Source organism: Nilaparvata lugens, chromosome 4, assembly GCF_014356525.2.
Source record: "Nilaparvata lugens isolate BPH chromosome 4, ASM1435652v1, whole genome shotgun sequence".
NCBI classification, from domain to species: Eukaryota; Metazoa; Arthropoda; class Insecta; order Hemiptera; family Delphacidae; genus Nilaparvata; species Nilaparvata lugens.
The window spans coordinates 65,425,180-65,450,409 of record NC_052507.1 but is presented as its reverse complement, the minus strand read 5'-3'; the positions used below and the strand labels follow the sequence as shown (position 1 = coordinate 65,450,409).

The 25,230-nt window shown below is 34.3% G+C and overlaps 1 protein-coding gene across 1 annotated transcript; it reads right to left on the bottom strand.

Moving 5' to 3' along the window:
• Nucleotides 1-2,424: 2,424 nt before the first annotated feature.
• Nucleotides 2,425-24,821, bottom strand: LOC120350921 (probable ATP-dependent RNA helicase spindle-E). The gene is made up of 7 exons (XM_039426218.1): nucleotides 24,628-24,821; nucleotides 22,375-22,517; nucleotides 19,333-19,467; nucleotides 15,318-15,456; nucleotides 8,338-8,450; nucleotides 6,523-6,762; nucleotides 2,425-4,818 (listed from the first exon to the last, which is right to left on the bottom strand). The coding sequence occupies exons 1-7, from the start codon at nucleotides 24,817-24,819 to the stop codon at nucleotides 4,677-4,679; spliced, it is 1,104 nt and encodes a 367-aa protein (XP_039282152.1). The 5' UTR covers nucleotides 24,820-24,821; the 3' UTR covers nucleotides 2,425-4,676.
• Nucleotides 24,822-25,230: the final 409 nt, after the last annotated feature.

Here is a 25,230-nt window from a genome sequence, read left to right as displayed (position 1 = left end):
AATTTAATAATCAAAAATTTATTCAAATTAAAAATTAAATTAATCCAATTAATTTGAGTAAATCTTTATTTCTAAATAATTTTTCAACCAATCAATTTATGATTGAAAAAAGTATTATTTGAAATAATGAATAATTAATAATATTCAAAATGTATAATTTAATGAGTTCTCATTTTTATTTATTTGAAAATCATAAAAAATATAGATAGAACGAATTTGCATTCAAAATACACGCAAACAATGTCAACAGCTGATTGGGATGGCTACAAGATAATACCATAGAGAAACGATAGCATTTAGTAGATATCCCATGTTATAGGGCGTTTATGTTGCAAGTTTTACTGTTATCCCAAGCCGATAGTTCACATAGTTCTTTCCTATGCAGCTGTGTGATGCTAGTAGTCTCTCAAATTGTACTGTTCATACACTATCACCCCAACAAAACAGTAAAAATAGACAGTAATCGGCTTGAGATAACAGTAAAAGTTGCGTCATAAATTCCCTATACCATGGGATATCTACTTACGCTATTGTTTCTCTATGATAATACGCAATGTAATACTTTGCACACTAGAGCAGAAAAGTGATTCTTCGTGTTCTGTAATCAGTGCAGGAATGGTCACTTTTCAACGTAACTGTAGGAAAATAAATTTTTCCGACAATGGTCAGATTGTGATTAATAGAAAACTAATATCTTGTAAATTGTTTTGTTTAGAGTATTTCAAAAAGAATCTGCTCTAGCCTATATCAGTCTGATTTCTACAGTTTGATTCCTAGTGAGATCGGACTCCCCAAATCCTTGGAATTAGTAGCCTGGAAATTGAAAATAATAAAATTTGAAATTGGACAGATACATGAACCACGTTTTATCTGTTACAGAACATAAGTCTGATTCAATTTCTCTTCAGCTATCATTTGAATGAAAAGCTGCTTCAAAAGAGAGATGGTCGATTGCTAGCTGGAAGCTTTGCCGGAATGAAATTTTGCCATTATTGAAGGGTAACTCGGCTACGATTAGATTGCTCTGATCGTTCAATCTTGCACTGTATTGGGTTATCGACTGGCAGTCATTCAATTTGATTACCGCGGTGCGCTGCACCATGCTTCAATAGATACCACGCATGGTAGCTACTTGATTCAACCTCCACGAACTTAATTCAACTTGACTTGCGTAAGAGAGTCCAGACCAATTCAGATACAGAATTCACACAATTAGTCAGTTGGACAGTAAAATTGTTCACTACTAGAATTCATGGAATAATCAATGATTTGTGCATAATACATTATGCTACTTCTAATTTAATGTTTATAGGTCGAATTAACTCGATGTTGGGAGTAATATTTATTTATTTATTTGTTACATAAGAAATATGTTACATAACATCGCTGGTCTTAGGAAACCTATGTGTCAACATTTTCAATTTTGCATTTTTGGTATCATTTTCTTCAGAATTTCAAGCCCTACAACCTGGTGAATACCTACTATGTGTAAAATAATTCTATAGTCATTTTATGCAGGAATAAAGAATATAATTATATTAAGCTATAGAGGAATAGAGGAATTGAAAGTAAAATATTCCAACTCGGAGGGATATGCGGATCAGAGAGATGTTCAGCCAATCAGAGTGATGATATTGAGTAATAGAAACAATTGCGGTTGCCAAATTGGCAAAAGAGGCTCAGTCGATGCAGTTCTTTCAGAGAGGGAACGACGTATGCTTATCATGAGGTATTAAACACTCACTAAAGACTAGAGCGCTGTCAGCTCTAGCACGACTATTGTATCTCTGCTCCGCATACCTATTCCTCCAGAGTCGAACTATAGTAAATTCCACTATGGTAGAAAACTAAATAGTGGTAACCTGATAAGTAGTAGGGGAAATTCTTTTGGTAAAGCTGAATCCCTGCACATCAGTGACACTGAATGTGCCCGGTATAGTAAGAACATTATTCCCATAAATTCCAATGGCACTATTTTTAAACTCGCTCGGCCGGGCTGAGTGGGAATACAGTCTAGCTGCAACTCTTAATAATTAGACTCATCTATTTCATTATCCATGACAAACTACAAGTAATAATCCGTTTTTGAACTATTTTTAACGACACTACAGTCTAACTTATTTTAAACAGACTATGGCCCGGTTGCACAACAGCCGGTTAAATTTTAACCGTGATTAATTTCACGAGAACCAATCAGAGAAAGCTTTTTTGAAATGACGGCTTCTCTGATTCGTTCTCATGAAATTAATCACAATTCAAATTTAACCGACAACCGACGTTCGTGCAACCAGCACTATAATTTCCCAGAGTGGATTTCAATTGCGATTTGACAACACCCACTATTTTGTTATCTCTGGTCCTCTCAATGAAGTTGAACAAATATTTTGATTTCTTTGAAATGTTGTGATAAATGAATTTAGAATATTAAATGACAAATTCACAAATCCTTTATTGAACAAATAGAAAGATAATCTTTATTTTTCAAAGGTTGAAGTGTACAAACCAACGCACCCAATGGTAACACAATCTTGAGAAATTCTACATATTAAACTTACATAAGCCTGAAAATGAAATATAAACATAAATGTAGTATCTGATCTATTTCGTTAGAGACTGCCTGTTCTGGCTGACATCATAATGTAACTAAAGATCAATAACTCATTATCATTACAATGCACTTCATAATTATAAACATGATACAAGTCTTGGAAAAATAAAAATATTAAAAATTAAAGATTAACAAAGATTTAGATCAATTAACAGAAAAATGATAGGTTATTAATAAAACCTTCTTGACAACCTCTTCTTCATCCTCACCATTACCCTTCATATTCTCAATGACAGTCTTCACATCTTCATACTTCCGCCACAGCCATCCTATCATGTTCCCATTTGCTACTTGGACATGATTCTTCATGTTTCCCACCACTGTACTTATACTCTTATATAATATGCTATATACTATACTCAACGTCTTCATATTTTTTCACCTCGGCTGCTGATATCAGCTGTTCACCTGTTTCACTTGTTTTTACTGATATCATACTCTAGCCAAATATCAATCACTAATCAATATCACAATCATTATATTCTTAAAAAAATATTCATAGTACAGAAGTGTAAAAAGAATGGAAAATCAACAAAATTTCTTCATCAGGGAACCATTCATTTTCGCTGAGTGCAAACAAACATTATTATTACTATCATTACAATGTACTTCATTTATTATAAACATAATAATAGGCTACAAGTCTTGGAAAAATAAAATTACTAAAAATGAAAAATTAACAGAAAAATGATAATTATTAATACAAATCAGGAGCCTGTTTTGACTGATATCATGATATCCATCTATCATTCTCTATCCAAAGATACTAATCAATAAAACAATTATTATGATATTCTTTAAAAAATATTCATAGTACATAAGTGTAAAAAGAATGGAAAATTAACAAAATTTCTTCATCAGGGAACCATTCATTTTCGCTGAGTGGAACCAAACATTATTATTACAATCATTACAATGTACTTCATTTATTATAAACATAATTTTTTATCATACATATTTTTTTAATTTTTTATTTTTTAATCATTTATTATAATAGGCTACAAGTCTTGGAAAAATAAAATTACTAAAAATGAAAAATTAACAGTTCAATTAACAGAAAAATTATAATTATTAATAAAAATCAGGAGCCTGTTTCGACTGATATCATCATATCCATCTATCATTCTCTATCCAAAGATCAATCACTAATCAATATCACTATCATTATGACATTTTTAAAACAATTACTCATAGTGCATAAGTGTAAGAAGAATGTAAAAGTAACAGAAATTTCGTTATCATGGGACCACCCACTTTCGCTAAAGTAATAAAATGTAATAATCGCAATCATGTTGATAGTCTTTATCAAACATAGAAGATAAGTGTAAAAAAATAATATGAACAGAAATTTTGTTACCAGTAAACCACCCATTTTGGCTAAGTTCACATTATCACCAAGCATCGATTACAATCATTAGTTGTAAGTAGTTATACAAAATACATAAAATCAAGAGAAATGAAAAAACCACAAAACATTAAAGAAAGACTTTGTTGACAGTGAAAAACTAGTGACTAACTAGAAGTTATTCTAAATGTCAAATTGGAGCAGAGAGTAAGTATTGCAAAGATATAAATTATTGATTCAATTTTGAAATATGTTGTACCTAGGGAAGCCTTTCCTGGCTGATGTCATAATCACTGATTGATAATTAAAATTTTAGTACTGTAATCTGTTACTGCAAATTGTTACTATAAAATTGAACTGTGGTAAGATTAAAATGATAAAAATTATGATTTGATAACCAGTTTTGATTAAAACTGGTGATTTAACCTGGGTGATTATACAGAAATATCCAATTGACTAGGTTGGTAACAAATTCAAGATATTAACAATCAACTAGACATAAATCTGTGATATGTGTGCATGGAATGCTCTGTAGAATGGTTTTGGTTTGTTAATGACAACTTCAATGAATAATCGATGAATTAGCAGAAAGAAAATTAACAAAATTTGCACACTGTTTCTAGAGGTTTCACTTGATGGTTCTCGTTGAAACTTCTCATTGTCACTTCAACTTTCACTTGCACTTTAGTTGCTCACATTCACTTTTAATGGCACTTTTACCTTTTACTGGTTACCGGAATTATTCAACTTGAATCTTTTCGATAGCTCAGCATGTTGCTTCGACATGAAATGCAATGTCAAAACCTGGATATTTTCTATGGGGACCTGGCAGAGTTCACAGTTAATTGGCTTGAACGTCTGCAACCTGAAATTGGAAAATAATAGTAAAAGACAGATCAATTATTACAGAGTGTGTATACTGATGGCACTGGTGAAATATTTATAACTAGCTGGACCGGCGAACTTCGTACCGCCAAATAGTTAATACATCTCATGACAAACTTTAGCTGGATGCACACATGAGGAGGCGCGATGCGGCATTTTGCATCCAGGTGTTTCTTGCTTATTGGTTTGAATGGAAGCACACACACACACACACACACACACACCACACACACACACACACACACACACACACACACTGAATCGGGCATGGTAAGGTGTGATAAGGCAATCTCCATAAGATCAACACTTTGTATCACCAAGCCGCGCCTCCTCATTTGTGCTTAGCCTTATCTTAATCTGATGCATCACTATATTTTTATGAAAATCATCCAACAATCAGTATTAAATTTACATTCATATCTCAATAATAGACTTCCTATGTGCTTAGTTACTTGTGCAGCTGTTTGTATTTTTTCATTACTTATTACTAAGAAAGTGATTCTATTCTCCTCGAACATTTAGTAAGTCTTTAGCCTGAGGTCGCACTGCTGGATGGTTACACACAGAACAGTCATTTTGTTTTTAGTGGGGGCGTTTAGAATAAAATACATGGGCGGTTATGGAGCAGCACACACTCTTGTCTATTATCTACCGACGGCTGATGGATGACGCAATGATTATAACAGCTGATTTTTATTTCTGAGTGTGGCCAGCTCACAAATCTTCTCCCATAAGTATTAAATGTAAACTTTGAAGAACCGTAGGAAAGAGTCCTGAAGTCGGATTATAAATTTGATAGGCCATAAACCTGGTCCTGAACATAATAAACACAACTAAAAAATATCATAAAATTCGGTGCACACATAAAAAAGTTATTGAATGTCAAAATTTGAGGCTCGATTTTTATTTATATAGGTTTTTGATAAATACAAAAATGTATTAATGAATAATACAAAACTATATTCATGAATAATACAAACATTTTGTGATTATAACAATATTAATTGATTACAATTAATTTTCGAATGTAAAGATTTATTTTTTCTGAGATAATTTTCCAGTTATAATAAAGTAAACAAGTCGAATTGTTTCAAAAGAGACTTCTAGTAATATTGGATGAGAATAGAAGCTGCTTTTATGAGTAGTGAGCCAGGATATTTTAACGTACTTTACTCTCAGACTAGCAGGTAACCCGTGCTCCGCAAGGGTCTAATTGAAGAATTTAAAATAGGCCTATAACCATTTTCGATAAATAAGAAATCTATATGCATAATTACAAGTTAATCAGTCCAGTAGTTCAGACGTGAAGATGCATCATTCATGATTTTCCTATCCCGTACGTCTATATACCAATTCTTTCCTTTATTATATTATAAAATATAGATAATCTTTCAACAAAATTCCAAAATACGAGCATCTTTGTCATTTTTGGAGCAATGTTTATCAAAGGTCTTAATGATTCACAGATGGAAGGAAAATTAATATTAAACTCAACAGAATGAAGAAGGTTGATGACTGGAGGAAACACTATAAAATATTTTTACATGATTTGGTTAAAATTGATCAAAAGATTATTAAATTGTCAATCGAAGAAAACGATCAACTTTCCTTGTGATTCAGAAACACAAATTTAATTTTACAAGACTAGACTTAAATTATTTAATACAATTTCCTTGAAACTCACCCATCCTTGATTTTTACGAGTTCGTTTATATTTCTTTGGAATTCGTTACGCATTTTCTCGAATTCGCTATGGCGTGGAGGAGTGAGATCTATGCCAAAAATGAGCTGATAGATTAATGGATTTTGCCAGGTATCACCTTTACCCGGTAACATAATGAGATCCTCGGGAATCTGGCCCCATTTGTACGAATTGCATACTTTTACTCGTTCAATTGGCTGATTTGCAATCAGATGGAACGCTCTGCAACAAACAAAACTTATGTGAATAACATAATAATATACAATTTTCAAAACATATTTGACTGCTCCTGAAATCTGCTCCTAAAATCCTCGATTATTTTAGTAAATTGTGAGGACATGTTTTCGGTTTAATAGCATTAAAATAGCTATAGTGAGTTTCTTGATAATACTGATAATAATTATATAATGTTCACCAAGAAATACATTTTTCCATAATTTCAGGAAAAAATCCTAATTGAGATGAAATATTTTAGTGGTTCATTATACTTCTTAATAGCCTATAAAAGATTTGGCAAAAGAGCGGAGCGGAAAACAATAGAGGTATCTGCTTCGTCGAATAACAAACAAGAATAGCAAGCCAATGTTGATCACATGCTGTCTTTATAACGTGAATCTTTACTCTATCTTTAAACTGTATCGACTCTATGGTATGAGCTACTACTTCTATGTCCTTCTAGGACCTAAGAAGGACCCAATTTTTAAGATTACCTCGGCATAATTTCTATTCAATGTTTGGGTGAGATTCACTTCATCGCGGTTTGAGATCACAAATCAGGTGTTTGGGAGGGTCTCAGTTTGTTGAGTTCTTGTTGATTTCTAAAAGTGCAGTAGGTGCAATATCACAATAATACCAGGTACAATATTATTCTATAATAAAATATAGAATAATACCAGCCAATATAAAGCAAAAACCTAACCTCCTAACCCACCCTGTTACCTTTGAAACATAATTGAGCAAAACCTTTTAGGATATGCCATGTGAGATTCGACAAACTAAACGGCTCAACTTCCCACTTTTTTCAGTTTCTCACAAAATGGCACGTGATGAACTGAGATCGTGAGGTACTGAGACATCGTTTGTATCATGTTGTGGGGGGAGACATTGTATTACAATTTAGGACTCTGAACAACAGGTGAGTGATAATAAGGGAGACTTATTAAATGGTATTATTTGAGGGAGACTCTGATAAGGCAGCTGGAGAGTATTTTTTATTCTTCTAAAATTGCTAAGAGAAATGGTTATTTCTAAAAAAAGAGAGGTTACTAGTGTGATAATACTAGAGAAAATAAGACAGCAGCTGGAGAAAATGTATTCTTTAACAGTTCCTAAGAAGTGGCTATTTCTACACACAAGATAGCTTACTCGTTACTCCAAGCCAAATTTACTTTTCACTCAAGTAGAGCATCAAATAAATTTTTCATAGTTGATTTTTGTCGAAATGGTCCAATGATGATGGGTGGATGAAAGTGAATTCGTATGGCTTTTTGTTGGTGGGGAGCCCCTCAGGGAAGGTCCCACCTCGCCACAACATATAACTTGAGCCATCAATGAGCCTTACGACTGTCAAAGGATAAACAGTCTCATTATCCACGCACAAGCCTGAAGCTCATGTGGGCATCACCGTCAGCAGAAAAAAGAGATTAATTGTTTCAATCCAAATGATGATCATCAGATGATGCATCACATGTAACTAGTAGATGAATCAAATCAATAGATACCTTTTAGAGAGAAAACGACTCCTTGTTTCTGCAAGTAAGTCTGAATTGCAAATCAAAATAACTGTAGAACACTTACTCGTCTATCATCTCTTGAAAATCAGCCTGGGTCTTGGTAAATTCCATGTTGAAGTAATTACTTTCGCCATGAGGAGCAAGAAATCCGCTCAACGCAAGTCGAAACTTATTTATCTGTGAACATAAAGACCAACAATCGAGAAATTGACAAGGAAGATTCGTCACGATGATTACATCATATTACATTGGATTGTTTTTATTAATTCTGTAATCTAATATATAGAAATATAAGTCATTGAAGGAAGATTTTAGTGAATAGCTTATTTCTTATGATATTGAATTTGAATATTTTTTGTAATTGGTGGGGTGAAGCTTCTCTATTTCTTAAATTAATCACATACAACAAAATTTGCATTCCTGTTTACTATGTGGATTTTGGAATTTTCATGTAGCTAGATGTAGTTATATAGAAAATTATACACCCAAGTATCCACAAGCATATCAATGTAAGGACCAAGGAGTATGAAAACTTATAAGGAGTATAAAAAGGACTAAGGAGTATAATTATTCAATGTTAAGGAGCGACAATATGGACCTCTCGGGTCTAGTTTGAAAAGCAAATAAATGAGCTCCCATATTTTATAAATCAGTATCGCGTGATCTCTTGAACAGTGCAGACGTACGTAGTGTAGTGGGTAGTAGGAGTAGTGATTCAGCAGTTGATTGTTCACGGTAGTAAGTGGAACAAAACATTGCATCGAATTTCGGTTGAAATCCGCCGTCTTTATGCAAGTGAAGTGACCTACTTTCGCGCGGCCTTCTAGTATCATCTGCGTTCGCATTTTTGCGGTCGTGAAAGCCGAATACGAGGGCCTGCCGTGAAGTATGTTCGCGAAATAGAACAATGACAACACCAATTGGAAAATTGTTGAATCTTCCAAGTTCTCTTGTGCCCGAGTTTAAAGAGCATGGAGGAAGATAAAAACGAGATCATGGAACCCACCAACACAACAGAGATCCAGTGTTCCCCGGATCGCTACATAAAATCGAATAAGCGTCAATCTGCAGCCGAGAGGGCGCTCTTCATTGCCTGGAAGGAGCCGGATGAGAAGAGGAAGCAATTAGAGAAAAGTAACGCAGAACTACTGCGGAAGATTGAAAACTTGGAATTACGATTTCGGAAAATTGAAGAGAACATCGATATCCAACAGTCAAGCAGTCCAGTTCGACAACAGAAGCAGTCGAGAACTACTCGACAAACGAAGAGGAATTAGCAAAAGAGACAGAGTGGATCAGGGTTCGCAACAAACGTGTTACTAAGAAGAAGAAGCTGAACAACAGATTGTCTCCTGAACCAAAAGAAGAACCTGCTCGTAGTTTTCGTCAGGTAAATGAAATAGTTGTAGTTGAAAAGTCCAATGCTAATTCAGAAAATAAAAAGAAAAAGGAAATGCCACCGCCTCCTATCATAGTGGATGGTATAAAGAGTTTGGTTACTCTCCTAAAGAGCTTGAAAAAAGTATCAGCAGCTGAAAATTTAGGATCAAGCTCTTGAGTAGTGAGACTTGAGTGAATGCAGTTGACTCAGAAACAAACCGTAACTTCACAAAAGAACTGATCAATGAAAGCTATAAGTGGCATTCATATGAAAACAAGCAACTAAGACCAATAGAGTGATGATAAAAAACCACATCACTCTTGTACCACAGACTTAATAATGGATGATTTGAAGGCAAGAGATTCCAAGTAGTAGAGGTAGTGAATAAGCTGAAGTGGAAAACCGAAGAACCATTAGACATATTTATTGTTTCATTTAGTTCAGAGGAGAATATCAAGAAAGTATTTAAACTTCATACTATCCTGGGTTGCAAAGTACAAGTCCAAGCATTGAAAAAAAACTAATCTTATACCACAATGCAAGCGTTGCCAGTCCTACAATCACACGCAATCCTACTGCAATAAGGAAGCCAGATGTGTGAAGTGTGCGGGCAAACATGAAACGAAAGATTGCCCAAAGCCCAGGGAAGCTCTGCCGAAGTGCATCCATTGTGGTGAAGGACACCCAGCGAGCTGCCGTGGATGTACTGTGGCAATTGAGTTACAGAAGATCAGAAACTCGAGTAGGATAACCACTAAGAAATTAGCAAGAAATAATGTAATAAATTCTCAAGCTCAAAATTTGATCAACTCACAAGCTCAAAATTTGATTAACTCCCAAGCTCAAAAGCCAAGTAATAAGAGAGCGACCTTCGCCGAGATCGTCTCCAAAGAAAATAGACAACAGATAAAAAAAGATGAAGGAGTGGAAGGCACCCAACGAATCCTACAGCTCATCCTAAGTAAACTTGATAACCAACAGGAATTAATTTCATCCCTTCAATCTCGCTTCGAGAAATTAGAGAATACTAGAAAACAGAAATCAAGATGATTCATTCACTGAAAATAATGGAGTGAAATGCAAACGGACTCTTACAACGACAACAGGAGTTGGAAGCAGTTCTAAACATAGGTAACGTACATAGAGACACATTTTACTAAGCAGTGTTACATAAAATTCAAAGGTTATAGAACCTACCACGCCCTACACCCTAACAATGTTGCAAGAGGGGGAAGTGCAATCATAATTAGGGACAACTTACAACATAATGAAGAAGTTAAAATATAAACTGTGAGAATACAATTAACAGGCGTATCTGTACAAGCGGTAAATTAAAGATTTGTAGTTGCAGCTGTCTACTGTCCACCTAGATATTCCAATAGAAAATAAGAATATTTATCAATGTTGAATATGTTGGGAACGAAATTCATCGTTGGTGGTGATTCCAATTCAAAGCATATACATTAGGGATCACGAATGATTAACAACCCCTAAAGGAAAAGCTCTCTATGATGCAATAAGAGAGTCAGAATGTGAAGCTCTTTCAACCGGCAAACCAACCTACTGGCCAACGGACACAAGAAAGATCCCTGATCTTATAGACTTTTTTCTTATAAAGAATATTTTAGTGAATTATTTTCAAATTGATGAAAGCTTTGATCTTAACTCAGACCACTCCCCTATTATCCTGAAGATGAGTGACACTATTATCTACAGAAACAAAGCCCTTGCACCACATTAGTTAATGAGCAAGCAGATTGGGGTGGCTTTCAACAAATGCTGGAGGGATCATCAGATTGATGACGAGTTGGAAATAGTTATTTGTGCAACTAGTGCGCAAAGTGACAGTTTGCTGCACCGAAAGAAACGTTTACGCCCGAGCCGTACGCGAGGGCGGAATGGTTTGTTGAGTGCAGCAGAGGAACTTTGCGCACGTATTTCACATTAGGTTTTCCTTCAGTTACCATTGAATATGAAAAGTGGGTAATTATGGGTAAAATTGCCTGAAATCCATCAAATGTTTTTCTGTGTAATTTTATTATTGATAAAAACCTTAATTTATTGTCAAATTGAATAAAGATGTTGTCCTTGGTTATAATATATAATAGTAATAATTAGCGCGTTGTGCTTGGTTGCACCTCTGCTCACTATAGCAGCCACAGCAGTCACTGTTACCAAATTCATTTTGATTTTGCTGCACTGTTGCTCCATATAACCTACTAAGTATTTTGCGTTGCCATGTTGCAAATCTGGAGTGCAGAAAAATTTTCCCGCACTAGAGCGGAAAAGTGATTCTTTGCGTTCTGTAATCAGTGCAGCAATGGCCACTTTTCAACGTAACTGTAGGAAAAATTTGTTACTGAATACAACAGGCAGCATGGTGTAATACTCCACAAGCAAGTAGAAGAAGAACACTGGAAATAGCTACCCAAGAGAAATAAGAGAAATGATTGCGGAGAAAAGAAGTGCTAGAAGAAAGTGGCAGCAATCACGTTCTCCCTAAGATAAGAGATTGCTGAATAATCTAACTCAAGAACTGAAAAGAGAGATACATCTATTAAAAATGAATCGATAAACGTTTACTTGCGCAACTTAACAGGAGGAAAGAACACAGAAGGCATCTACGAAAATAAAAACACCATTCGACAAGCTCCTCCTATCAGAAAGCAAAACAGAGAATGGGCCAGAAACAATGAAGAAAAAGCATAGTGGTGGCATTTCTTTCTTCTCTCTTTTCTCTGCGTCAGTGGTTTTAGAATTGAAATTCTGTTTGAATTATTTATGCAGTGTGCCGAGCACTGTTTTTAATTCAGGCCTTTTCCCAAGTTATAATAAATAGTAAATTTAATACACATTAGGCTGGAGCTATTATTGTGAGTTAGCGAAATTGTTTTCTCTCTCTATGATCAACAGCCATGACTTCGAGTTTCCCAGGATAGATATTTGAAAATAATTGTGGCTCCGAGTCGTCGAGGAATGTAGATTATGGAATTATCTCCCAAACTTAGCCTCCCTATCACGACATAGAGTGCGCTAAGGAGTAAAATAGCAAGATATTAGAAGTATAACAAAGTACTGATTTGGCAGTTACTCTTTGGTCCTAAGGCTCTAGAAGCCACGCGACGATTGGTCAAATTGTTCCCTTCGCCCAATAGGAGACCTGTTTCTAAATACAGTAGTGGGGCGATTCCCCAGCAGAGAGACCAGATTACGTTTCGGAGGACACTTTGCTAGGAGCACTACGAGAGTGAAGATGTAGTCAATTTGTTTCGCCCTTTTTGGGCAAGTTTATATTATTAGTTAATTTAGGAGTAGCCAATTAGTTAATTTAGGAGTTAGTTTTATATTTATCAAAGTTTAAATTTTCTAGTAGTGCCATGTCCTGAAAAGTTTAATTGTGTTTCTTCATCATGTACGAATAATTGTTTCTTCAAATAACCGCTAAGCGGTGTGTGAACCCAAACCAACCTCATGTACCACCCATTTGGTTCCGCAACTTTATGTAACACCGCTTCAAGACACCCGTTCAGATGACAGGTCTAGCGACGTAAGACGTCGCCGTCAAGCCAAATTCAACCGGTAAAAGTTCTCCGCCAAAAACAAGATACCGTAAACTTACATTATACCGTACAGTTCGGTAAATCCATTAAAGTGAAAATCTTTTGAAGTGCTTAAAGATAAAGTCAAGTATCATTGAAGCTTAAGCTGAAAGTATTCTGAAACTATATATTGAAATTGATTATTGAGAAATTAAAGGTTTAACGGTAGAATAAAAATTAGTAGAAGAACTAGGATAGGTAAAAAACAACTGATTCTAAGTGCTGAATAATTTTTTTTGTATTCTGTAATTCCGTGAATGGTGATAGAAATTATTGTGATGTCAACGTACGTATTCTGGTCTCACGCGTCGGGTATTTGAATATCATTATAGTAGTGGAAGTGAATATTGAGATTTTAAGAGTCAACCCAAGTAAATTAGGAAAATTTGGAAATTATTATGGGATAATGTTTGGGGAAAATGGGGAATTTTTTTGAAAAGCTTAGGTAAATCGAAGGTAATCAGGGAATAAATTGGAAACTCTTTGATAAGTTATTGTTGATAAGTAGTTTTGAAAATTTAATTGGCCGTGAGATGTTCAAACTAGATAATCAGGTATTGTAGATACTAAATTTTATTTCAAATAATCTTTTTTATTATCTTTTAAAAGACCAGGCACAGACAGACACATTTTTGACTTCTGGCGATGGAGTACTAAGCTTCCTCTTCTTGGTAGCCCGCTTAGTACGAGTCCTGATCCATTCAGTCTCTTTGGCCAATTCTTCCTCATTTGTTGCGTAGTTCTCGGCTGCTGAGCTGGTAGGCTGTGAGCTCTGAATCTTCTTCTCAATATTCAGAAATCTTGATTCTAAATCCTGCACTTTTTTCAACAGTTCTAAGTCGCTCTTCTCCAATTCCTTTCTCTTCTCCTTGGTCTCTTTCCAGGCGATGAAAAATACCTTCTTGGTTGAAGTTACAAGTCTATTTAATTTGATAAATTTATCCGGTGAACACTGGATTTCTGAAGTATTTAGCATGGTATTTATGGAAGCCATACTCTCGTTAGTGGCTTCCTGTTCTCCTTGCTGTTCTGTAGGAATACTCGGTGGCTTCACTAACTTCCACATATTTTGAAAACATGCCTTTCAAACAGCCCTCGTATCAACACTCACTCACGCGAGCTTTAGAACGGCCGCGAAAAGCAGGTCTCTATGCTTCCATGAATTCCGCGTTCAACGACCGATACTCGATGCAATATTTTTGTTCCACTTTTGATCGCGAACAAACTATTTCTACACTACACTATTACTACTCCACTATACGTCCGTTCTCTACGAGATCTAACGCAATACTTATCTAAGTGTTGAAAAAAATTTTTTTTTAAGTTACTATGAAATTAATTAGTTCAAGTAGCCCTATTGAAATAATATATTAGGTTAATATTACTTTAACCTGATATCTCTTAAGAAAAGTAAATTATTTTAATCAGGGTTAACACAATTTCTCTTTTCTGTTTTCATTCATCGACCTTTGAATAAACATTGTGCAGAGAGAAATTTGAAAGCTCGTTGTGTAAACAATTTATCAATTTCTATATTTGAGGTTGCTGCTACAAGCCAACAAAAAAATTGAAACATTTGGATTGCCCGAGAAGAACTTTATTGTACTGACAGATGCAGTCAGCACATTGAAAGTATGAAACATCTTAGGTTACTTAATTTATTGTACTGTACTTAATTTATTGTATTTATTGAACTTTATTGTACTGACAGATGCAGTCAGCACATTGAAAGTATGAAACATCTTAGGTTACTTAATTTATTGTACTGTACTTAATTTATTGTATTTATTGAACTTTATGTACTGACAGATGCAGTCAGCACATTGAAAGTATGAAACATCTTAGGTTACTTAATTTATTGTACTGTACTTAATTTATTGTATTTATTGAACTTTATTGTACTGACAGATGCAGTCAGCACATTGAAAGTATGAAACATCTTAGGTTACTTAATTTATTGTACTGTACTTAATTTATTGTATTTATTGAACTTTATTGTACTGACAGATGCAGTCAGCACATTGAAAGTATGAAACATCTTAGGTTACTTAAGTTTCAACTCACTTGTTCAATCTGTTTTATTGTGAAAACTGTATCAAACGCAATTTCGAAATCATGTTCCGGAAAGTATGATTGTTTTGTTTGAGGATCATATCCTAGACCACAAATAGCACCAGTAAGTCGGGAAAATTTCTCGTCAGTTCTGCAAATCAGAAGAAAAGCTAACATAAGTATAATTTTTTTTGAATGAATGAATGAATGAATTTATTTGCCAAAAACAAAATACAAAAATAAATATAAGTATATGCTACTGCACTTAAACCAAGATACATACATTTATTTAATTAGATATAATAACGAAATTATATCATTTATATTATAAATAATAGTTATAAAATGAAGATTTAATTTATGTTCACATGCATAAGTACAGTAGGTGAGGCAAAAGGAAGATTCCTTGTGCGCCAGTGTGAGTCGTAAATCAGCTTAATCAGAGATGTAATATAATAAACTTGAATTTAGCGTATGAAGTGTTCGAAAATATAATTTATAATATGAAATTGATTATTGTATGAAAGTCAACGATTGGAAATAATTCAAGTTGAATTTTTAAAATTTTAAACTTAAAATCACAATATTGAACCTACATATCACATTCTACTTTCATTCACTGAATTGGAACAATTCAAAGATAAAAAATTTAGTTGAAATTTTACTCAACCATTATTCAAGTTGATGTTAGTTATCAAGATGCGATTAATGCAGTTATAATACAATACACATTAATACACATTTTAAGTATATAAATAATAATATTAATGAATACTAAATAAGACTTAAGGGAATTATATTTTGACTGTTGTGGACGAATCCAGTGTTAGCAGTCTCGGCTAACCTGACCGGTCTTTAATCAATCTTTAAAATATTCAATAATAATACAGTAGAGGCTAATCAATAATCAGATGGAAAAATACAACTGTGTGTATTGATAATTATGTATTTTAGCAGAATTGTCTAAAGGTTGATTTCATTTCGATTATAATTTGGTCAAATATAATTTACATGTGTGACTAAGGGCTGTTTGCACAGTATAGATTGCTCAACTCGAATAAGTTAATTAAGTTTAAGTTAATCTGAAAGATTAAACTTGAATCGGATTTCTCAGTGGATCTACTAATCCAGTTCAAGTTAAACTAGTTTAGTGTTAAGTTGGTAATGGAAAGTCATCGTTTACAATATCAAGAAGGCTGATTTCTACGGGGAATTTGTTATTTGATTACAACCCATCAGTACATTGAGGTTATAAAGCTCCTTTGTCGTTCAAGATCCACAGAGCTGTATGCTGTACGGTAATGAAAGAGAAAATCAATCAAGAAGCTTCTCAAATAATGAAATACAATTGATAATTAGTTAGCACCAAAAAATATATTGTAGAATGTAAGAGAAGTGATTTTGTTACGCTTAAATATACTATGGTCTTCCACGTTTATTAAAAAAGCATAATATATCGGTGAAGTGTTAAGCTGCGTTTACAGCAAAGTTAAAAAACAAAATGTTAATAAATCGATCCTTATAGATTCTATTAGATTGAACATAACTTATCATACACATGATGATCATATGTGTCTGTCAAGTTCCGTTCAATCTAATAGAATCTATAAGGATTAGGCTAAGTTATTAACATTTTGTTAATAACTTTGGTATAAACCCAGTTCTATTAAAAACAGGTTTTCTGATGAAAAACCACTGTTCAAAATTGTCTCATTTCCCATCACTGAATTGGCAGTTGCTTTTGATGGAAGCAAAACCATCTAAAAGTTCTTCCATCCCAGAGGTTTAAATGATTCGTTCTTTGTCCAATTTTTCTCAGCTTCAAAATTTCTTCGCCGCCATCTTTGTCAATCGCATTGGAAACTTCTATAAATTCATACATAATAGTTATTTCTACGTTTGAATAATGTTTCACTATAATCTTAATATACAGGGTGGGTGAAATGTCCGAGAACGGCTTCATATCTCATACACAAAGGTAATTTGATGGTGGGTGTGATCGGGGATCCTACTCAAATTTAAAATACTACTTTACTATGACTTCAAAAATCTGGTCCGCCATCTTGGATCCGCCATATTGAATGCAACTTTATTTTTTTAAATAGGAAGGTGGTCTTGCGATACATGATTTCGATACGAAATTCCAAGAAAAAATGAATGGTAGAAACCGCACATCGATATCTCAAACCGTTCAGAAGATATTCACATTATTAATCAATATCATGCATATCAGAAATGAAATACATGAGTGGTATTATTATTATTATTATTATTATTATTATTATTATTATGATTATTTCTGTCCATAATGAAAAATAAAGTTGCATTCATTATGGCGGATCCAAGATGACTGACCAGATTTTTGAAGTCATAGTAAAGTAGTATTTTCAATTTGAGAGCGATCCCCAATCACACCCACCTTGGAATCACAAGCATTCATGAGATACTAAGCCGTTCTCATACTTTTTTCTCTCCTTTCTGCTTTGAATAGTATTGATTAATAATGTGAATATCTTCTGAACGGTTTGAGATATCGATGTGCGGTTTCCACCATTCATTTTTTCTTGGAATTTGTATCGAAATCATGTATCGCAAGACCACCTTCCTATTTAAAAAAATAAAGTTGCATTCAAGATGGCGGACCAGATTTTTGAATTTGAGTAGGATCCCCGATCACACCCACCATCAAATTACCGTTGTGTATGAGATATTAAGCCGTTCTCGGACTTTTCACCCACTCTGTATAATCGTCTACAGCAGAATTGAAAACAACCGTCAAAAAATAATGTACTATCAGCTGTTTCCCCATCAAATCTTTATGTATGTCAAGTTAATCCAAATTATTTGGTTAGGAGGTTTAAACTTTCCCAGAGTTAAAATCAATTCAGAGTTTAAATTGATACTGTGCAAACGGAATTTTACTTTAAACGAAAAAAAATCCACATTTGGTTTAAACTTTAGCATACACTTATACTGTGCAAACGGCCCTAAGTGTAACCTTATCTAGATTTGGGAGAAGAATAGAACAAGGTAAACTTATTTTTCCTCTCCCTATCATTTTTTTATCATAATTTACATGTGTGACTATGTGTAATCTAAATTTGGGAGAGGCATAGAACAAGGTCAACTTATTTTCCGGTTCCCTATCAATCAATCATTTATTTTCAAAACACAAATGAAAATGTACATGAATACGTCTATCATTTTAATGATGTACTTAGTGTAAGATAATGGGTCATATGAATAAAGTTGAGCATTTGCTTATACTTCTAAAATATGGAGCATTTGCTTCATTTTCTATGAATAAACGTGAGCAAAACCTTTTGCTCATGCTCATCAAAAAAAAAAAAAAAAGTTTGAGCATTTGCTCAAAAGTAAAAGCTTATATTCAAAATTGTATGAATAAACTAGAGCAATTGCTCAACTTTTGAAGCAAATGCTTCAAAAAAGGTGAGTCTAGTCTAGAGCAGCTTTTCACCTTTTGCTCATAGTGAAATGGCTCAACTAATTCGTATGAGGAAGAGGGAACTATACCACATACGATCACAACCAATAGTTGAGAACTATAAAACTATTTTTAGATTCAACCATGATATATATGACCATTATTCCTACAAATAATAAATACAAAAGATAGCTATCTGATATAAAGATAGCAATCACAAAATAGGAAATAGGCATTTGAGAGTGTAGACGATTATAAGAAGGCTATTGATATTATAAGATTATTATAAAGATGACATTTTCACGCTCATATTTCAAAATTCTAAACTCACCTGAAACTCAATTCATAAATATAAAACAGAGCAGACGACGCAAACACAAGCGGTGTCACCTACTTGCATATTTAGCGCTTACGTGAGCATTTGCCCAGAATTCAGGAGTATAAGGTAAAGCATATTCATATAAAAATGAGCAAATGCTTATGCTTCTACCTTATGCTCCATGCTCATGCTCATGAGCATATGCTTTGGTTTTATTCATGTGGCCCAATGAGTTTCAATAGACAAATGATGATGGAACTGACCTCAACTCAACGACTGGCGAGAACAGCAAACACATCAACGCAGACATGCCATTGCAATCGAGGATGACCGTCGTGTGCCTCAGATTCAGGCGCTGTCCGCCCGCACTACGGGACACGTGTGCGGCCACCACCATCCTGTAAACAATCATTGAAAACCCCCCTACTATAAGCAGTATAAAGTAATGCACCACAACCATAAATATTTATTTATCAATTCATTTCACTAATATTTATTCCCTGAATAAATTAATTGAATTCAAGTGAAAACCTCATAAACAGTATAAAATTCAGAACAACCTTATAGTCCAAGCAATGAATGCTCAAAAAAAGAGTATGAAAGGAAAAGTTTGGAGAACAATATTTTCAACTCTGCAACAAGTGTCAACTTAGCGGTTTCACACCTTCAACAGACGATCTAGAGATGCGCACTTTTGCTATGTTCACCTCCTAACTATAGTCCAGACCAGAACTATAACTTGTTACGTGGATTCTCTCCCACTATAAGGGTCCCAGCTGTAGACAGCTCTCCCCACCATTCGACTAGTCAAGTCTAGACTTTTACCTGAAAACTCATCAGCCTACACCCACTTCATTCATTGAGAATTCTTTTGCCATCTAGGCCTGCGCTGAAGTCCTTCTCTTTCAACGAATAATAATATTTTATTTCTTTTCATTGAATTTGGACCGAATTGAAAGGAATTGAACCGTTGCCATTGTTTTCTGATTCAGAGCCGCTGATTTTGAGAATTTGTATATTTTTTTCATTTCTAATTAACTCTAAAATACACTCGTTATAATATTATCTGACAGTTATGATTATTTATAACTAGCCGTCAGGCTCGCTTCGCTCGCCATATCCGTCTAGCCAGGGGGCTCCGCCCCCTGGACCCCCGACTGGATCGTCCAAGAATGAGATCAGAATTTTTCATTTGAGCATTTTTATCATATGTTAGGACGATCCAGTTGGAGGTCCAAACTCAACATCTGGCTAAACGGATATGGCGAGCGAAGCGAGCCTGACGGCTAGTTATAAATAATCATAACTGTCAGATAATATTATAACGAGTGTATTTTAAAGTTAATTAGAAATGAAAAAATATACAAATTCTCAAAATCAGCGGTTCTGAATCAGAATTAATTTACTCTGAATCAGAAAACAATGGCAACGGTTCAATTCCTTTCAATTCGGTCCAAATTCATCGAAAAGAAATAAAATATTATTTTTCGTTGGAAGAGAAGGCCTGACTGCTAGTAATATAATATTCCCAGGAATAGCTCTGATTGAAGTGGCAGTGCCCAATCAATTTTTCCGCGATAAATGCATTTCAATCTTAAACTTGGTGCCAACCTAACAAAGTCAACTCAATTTATGCCAACCTGACAAAATTATTAATTTAGTTACCAGTTAACAACTGTTTCGAAGAGGTACTCTCTCTAGATTATAGTTCTATATCAACATAATTATGGTATGGACATTTTTCTATTATAATTAAGAGAATAAGAAGAATATACATGCTAAAAGACGAACTTTAAACCCTTAAAAACCACCCTTAGAGTTAAAATATTGCCAAAAGATTTCATAGTGCGCCTCTAAAGGGCCAACTGAACATACCTACCAAATTTGAACGTTTTTGGTCCGGTAGATTTTTAGTTCTGCGAGTGAGTGAGTGAGTGAGTGAGTCAGTCAGTCAGTGAGTGAGTGCCATTTCGCTTTTATAATATAGATTCGTAAATATTAGTAATGTGTATGTTGTTGTATATGGTAATATGCAAATATATTATAGACAAGTTATTGAAATAATACTGTAGATACTGTATAAAATTATCCTCTATTTCTATATTGGTCAAAGTTTAAAAAAAAAGAATCTTTGGTCTCGAGGGTTATTCTAATGTCAAGTAAGAATAGCTAGAAATCTTGAGAAATGCCAACTTTCTCCACTTTTGTAGAGAATAAAGGCGAGGTATATCTATATTGCCAGCTGATACAACGGCCTATTGTGTGTGGAGGTGTTTGATTTGAAGACAGCAGAATTCTGTAAATGAGGAGGGTGGTTTCATTTCAGTTTTTGAGGCGGAGTGTTCATGTGGTGGGGGGTCATATTTAGCCGGGCAGCTTGCTTCCCCTACTGGATCCTTCACCACCTCACGGGAGAAGTTATGCCATCCGGAGTATAGTCCCAATCGAGCTTCAAAGTCAAAAATTGTTCTGGAATGTGTTGCAGACATTCCCTTCAAATTTGATTGTCAAATGTTCAATTGTTACAAAAATGAAAATCCCACCCCCCCACATTGAAGCTGCTTTAACAATGAAAGGAAAACATATAGTGTAATAACACATCAAATTGAAGAGAATTCAATGCTCTACAAACATGCGATAAGCATTTTTCATTTTTACGATGCATTGATGGAGAGTTATAAGCCCTGAAAGAGCAAAAAATCGGATAAAAGCCTGTATTTTCACACTTTCAAGAGCGAATATTTCCAAAACTGCAATGAACAAGAATTGTAAAGAATTTATCAAGCTTCATTTCTGAATAGTTTGTCATGTCGGTTGAACGATTTTTTCCCAAGATATAAGCGTGTGAGCAAAAAATTAAAAATATTTGAGCATTATTAACAAGAATGAACTTTTAATATTAAATCAGATATACTGGGATGACTTCAATCATACTATCTACTATAGAACGCGAAATATTAAATTTAACAACTCTGTAGTCATTACTTCCACTGACTTGGACCCGGTTGCACAAACGTCTGTTAAATTTTAATCATAATTAAATGCCAAGAGAACCAATCAGTGAAGGCGTTTTAGAAAAGGAGGCTTGTTGATTAGTTCTTGTGACACTTAATCATGATTGAAATTTAACGGGATTTTGTGCAACCGGGGCTGAATAGCATGAATCTCACTGTATATTAGTTAGACGACACGCCACTGCATTTTCCATCCTCAATTAGTTCAAGTTCAAATGACCTACAATTGTATAATATTATAAAAAATGATAATTTCTTGTTTAATAATGTTTAGTAGGCCTACAATAGTACCTATCGTGAGGGTTGTCTGGCTGTTCATCTAGGAGGACTGAGTTGATGGAGTCCGATTCAATTGAAATGCATTTGTTGATAGTGGTTCGCAAGCAGCCGTGGATCTTCATTTCGAGAGGACTGAATGGCCCCTTCAAGATCATCTGCAAAGAGCAAAAATATAATTGAAACTTACTTTACTATAAATTGTTTTTTTATATTTTCATTCTTCACTATAAGATGATTCATATCATGGCGCTTACCCTTCATTGTAATAATCAGTTGAATTCAAATTCAAATTCAAATTTATTGTTTTCATTTTTCATTACAATCAAATTTGATAAATCCATACAATTATAAAACTAGCTGCAAATAATAATCAGTGGATATAATGAATAACAAAAAATTTATATTTAATAAAAAACCAAACCACCGTGAAGCTGATTATCAGTTGGATGATACTGACGTATGATGTATGACGTTGGATGATATAGCTTCAACTGGATGATGGAGATGATCAAATTTGAAACTTCATGAAATAAAATTTATTGCAAACAATAATGTTTTACTACTCACAAAAAAGCAAGAAGCTTTCGTACGTGAGTAGGAGTTGAAAAAAAAACATATTCACACACACAATCACACACAAGTATGTTTTTCAATCATAGACATGTTTAATTTTCAATGAATATAGATATTAGTATTATATTATACCGTATCACTAGTATAATTTAATTAGTATGATTTAATTAATTGGAGCCTTTAACATCATAAGAATAATTTAAAAAAAAGAAATTTTGTATTTAAAAAGTAGGAAGTACAACAAAGAGGAAAATCACAAGGTTTTTTCAAAGAGAAAAGGAAGGGAAAATGGCAAAAGCTTATACATTCAAATTAGAAATCATCAGCCCACCACTCTAAAAAGGTTTTCTAACTCTATTGGTGACTGAAGCCATAGCCAAATTTTCAATTTATTGTAGAATTTCCTGTAATATCTCTCACTTCTAATTTCATTTGGTAGAAGATTAAAAAACTTGGGTCCGAGAAATAGAAAACATCTTTGAAATGTAGTGGAATTTGGCTTTGGGACTTTCAACATCAGTTGCATTGATTGACGTGTCACCCGATGATCATCTTCATGAATGGGTCTAGCTGAAAGTCCTATACTACCACTCATTCTGTAAAACAAGGATAACACCTTCAGCACATAGATGTATCTGAAAGGGAGGATTCCCAACAGTTGGAAAATTGGAAAGGTATGAGTCCTTCTATTCACACCATGAATAATTCTTACCACTGATTTCTGCAGTGTGATTAGGCCTTTAAAATGAGATAGGAAAGTAGACGCATAACAAGAGATTCCATATTCCAGTCGACAATTGAAAAATGCAAAATACATGACACGTAAAATACTCACTGGAAAGAATTGCTTCAATTGATGGAATCTTCTTAGCAAATATAATAGGTACATCTTGATTTTCTGTATATGTAGATTCCAAGTCAGCCCATAATCAAGAGTTAGACCCAAATACTTGACAAAATCCAACTGCTTGATGACATCACAGCTACAATTTGGATGATTACAGCCAATCTTATGATACTTGATTGGGTCAGTAAAATGAAATGGAGCTGATAATGAAAAATTAATATAACAGGTTTTAGTAGCATTGAGTGCTAATTTATTACAATCAAACCAGCAACGTAGATCTATTAGGTCAAGCTGGATCATTTCCTGTAGTTCAATTTCACTTTTGGCAGAATATGCCAATGCCGTGTCATCAGCAAACGATGTTAAGGATCCATTGAATGTGTTGGAGAACAAAAGAATTAGGCAGTACTCACACTAGTGCGACTCCAGTCTTACCGACCTTTCGATTTGAATTATTTGAAATATATTTAATTACTGATGGCTTATATTTGATCAAATTTTTTCCAATGAGACAGTTTACTGCTTAAAAAAAATTGGAGTGGCCGTAGTCGAATAGATTAGATGCTGGCTTCATAATCCAGATGCCCGGGTTCGAATCCCATCCCGGGCGAGATATTTTTCTCGGGCCAATCCCGTGTTTCGGATGGACACGTTAATCGTCGGTCTCGGCTGCCTAAGAAGCAACGTTATGTAATGACAGAGGCCCTGAAATTGATCAGTTGCGACCTGAAAACTATGATAACCAGACCTGAGCCAGCCACTAGCTATTTTCCAGTAATAAAGACTAGAATTAGAAATAATGAATGAACTGAAATCTAATAATAGAAAATAGATTGATTACTGACTTTAGAATGTGTTTCTTCGAATGTTGGCGATTTCATGTCGAGATCATCATCGTTATCGAACAATGTTTGATTGGACTCGGTCTCATCCCCGTCGTTATTCACATCCTCAGGCACATTGTTGTACGAATTGAACTTGGACTGGTGCTTCACTCTCCGGTCGTGGTTCATCTGAAAACAAATATCAGTTGCCATTCAAATTCATATAAAGGAAATTACATTTTTTAATGGATTTTTCAGCAACACTGTAACAACAACAACGGGACTGAGGCCCGGTTACACAACAGCCGGTTAAAACGTGATTAACTTCACGAAAGCCAGAGAACGCTTTTTTGAAAAGAACGCTTCTCTGATGTTCTCGTGAAATTAAACACGATTAAAATTTAACCAGCTTTTGTGCAACCGGTACAAAAACTTCAGATTAGTTTCGTGAACAACTAGCTTTTCCAGCAGCTTTATCCATTGAAGAATCACTCTTGACATAATTGGAAACACTATTCAATAATTTACAATCATAACATAAGATAAGAATAAATTACGTAAAGTTACAGCCTACATAAGCTTGTGAAGTCGGTAATGATGCGGATGATAATAGGAAATGAATGA

What these genes read in the sequence shown, in the direction of transcription:
- LOC120350921 (XM_039426218.1), bottom strand. Translation starts at nt 24,819, where the DNA reads ATGGCAACTGATATTTGTTTTCAGATGAACCACGACCGGAGAGTGAAG. An exon ending in CCAGACAACCCTCACGATAG is followed by an intron (nt 19,468 to 22,374) that starts GTACTATTGTAG and finishes GATTGTTTACAG; the next exon opens with GATGGTGGTGGCCGCACACG. An exon ending in CAATAAAACAGATTGAACAA is followed by an intron (nt 8,451 to 15,317) that starts GTGAGTTGAAAC and finishes TTATGTTCACAG; the next exon opens with ATAAATAAGTTTCGACTTGC.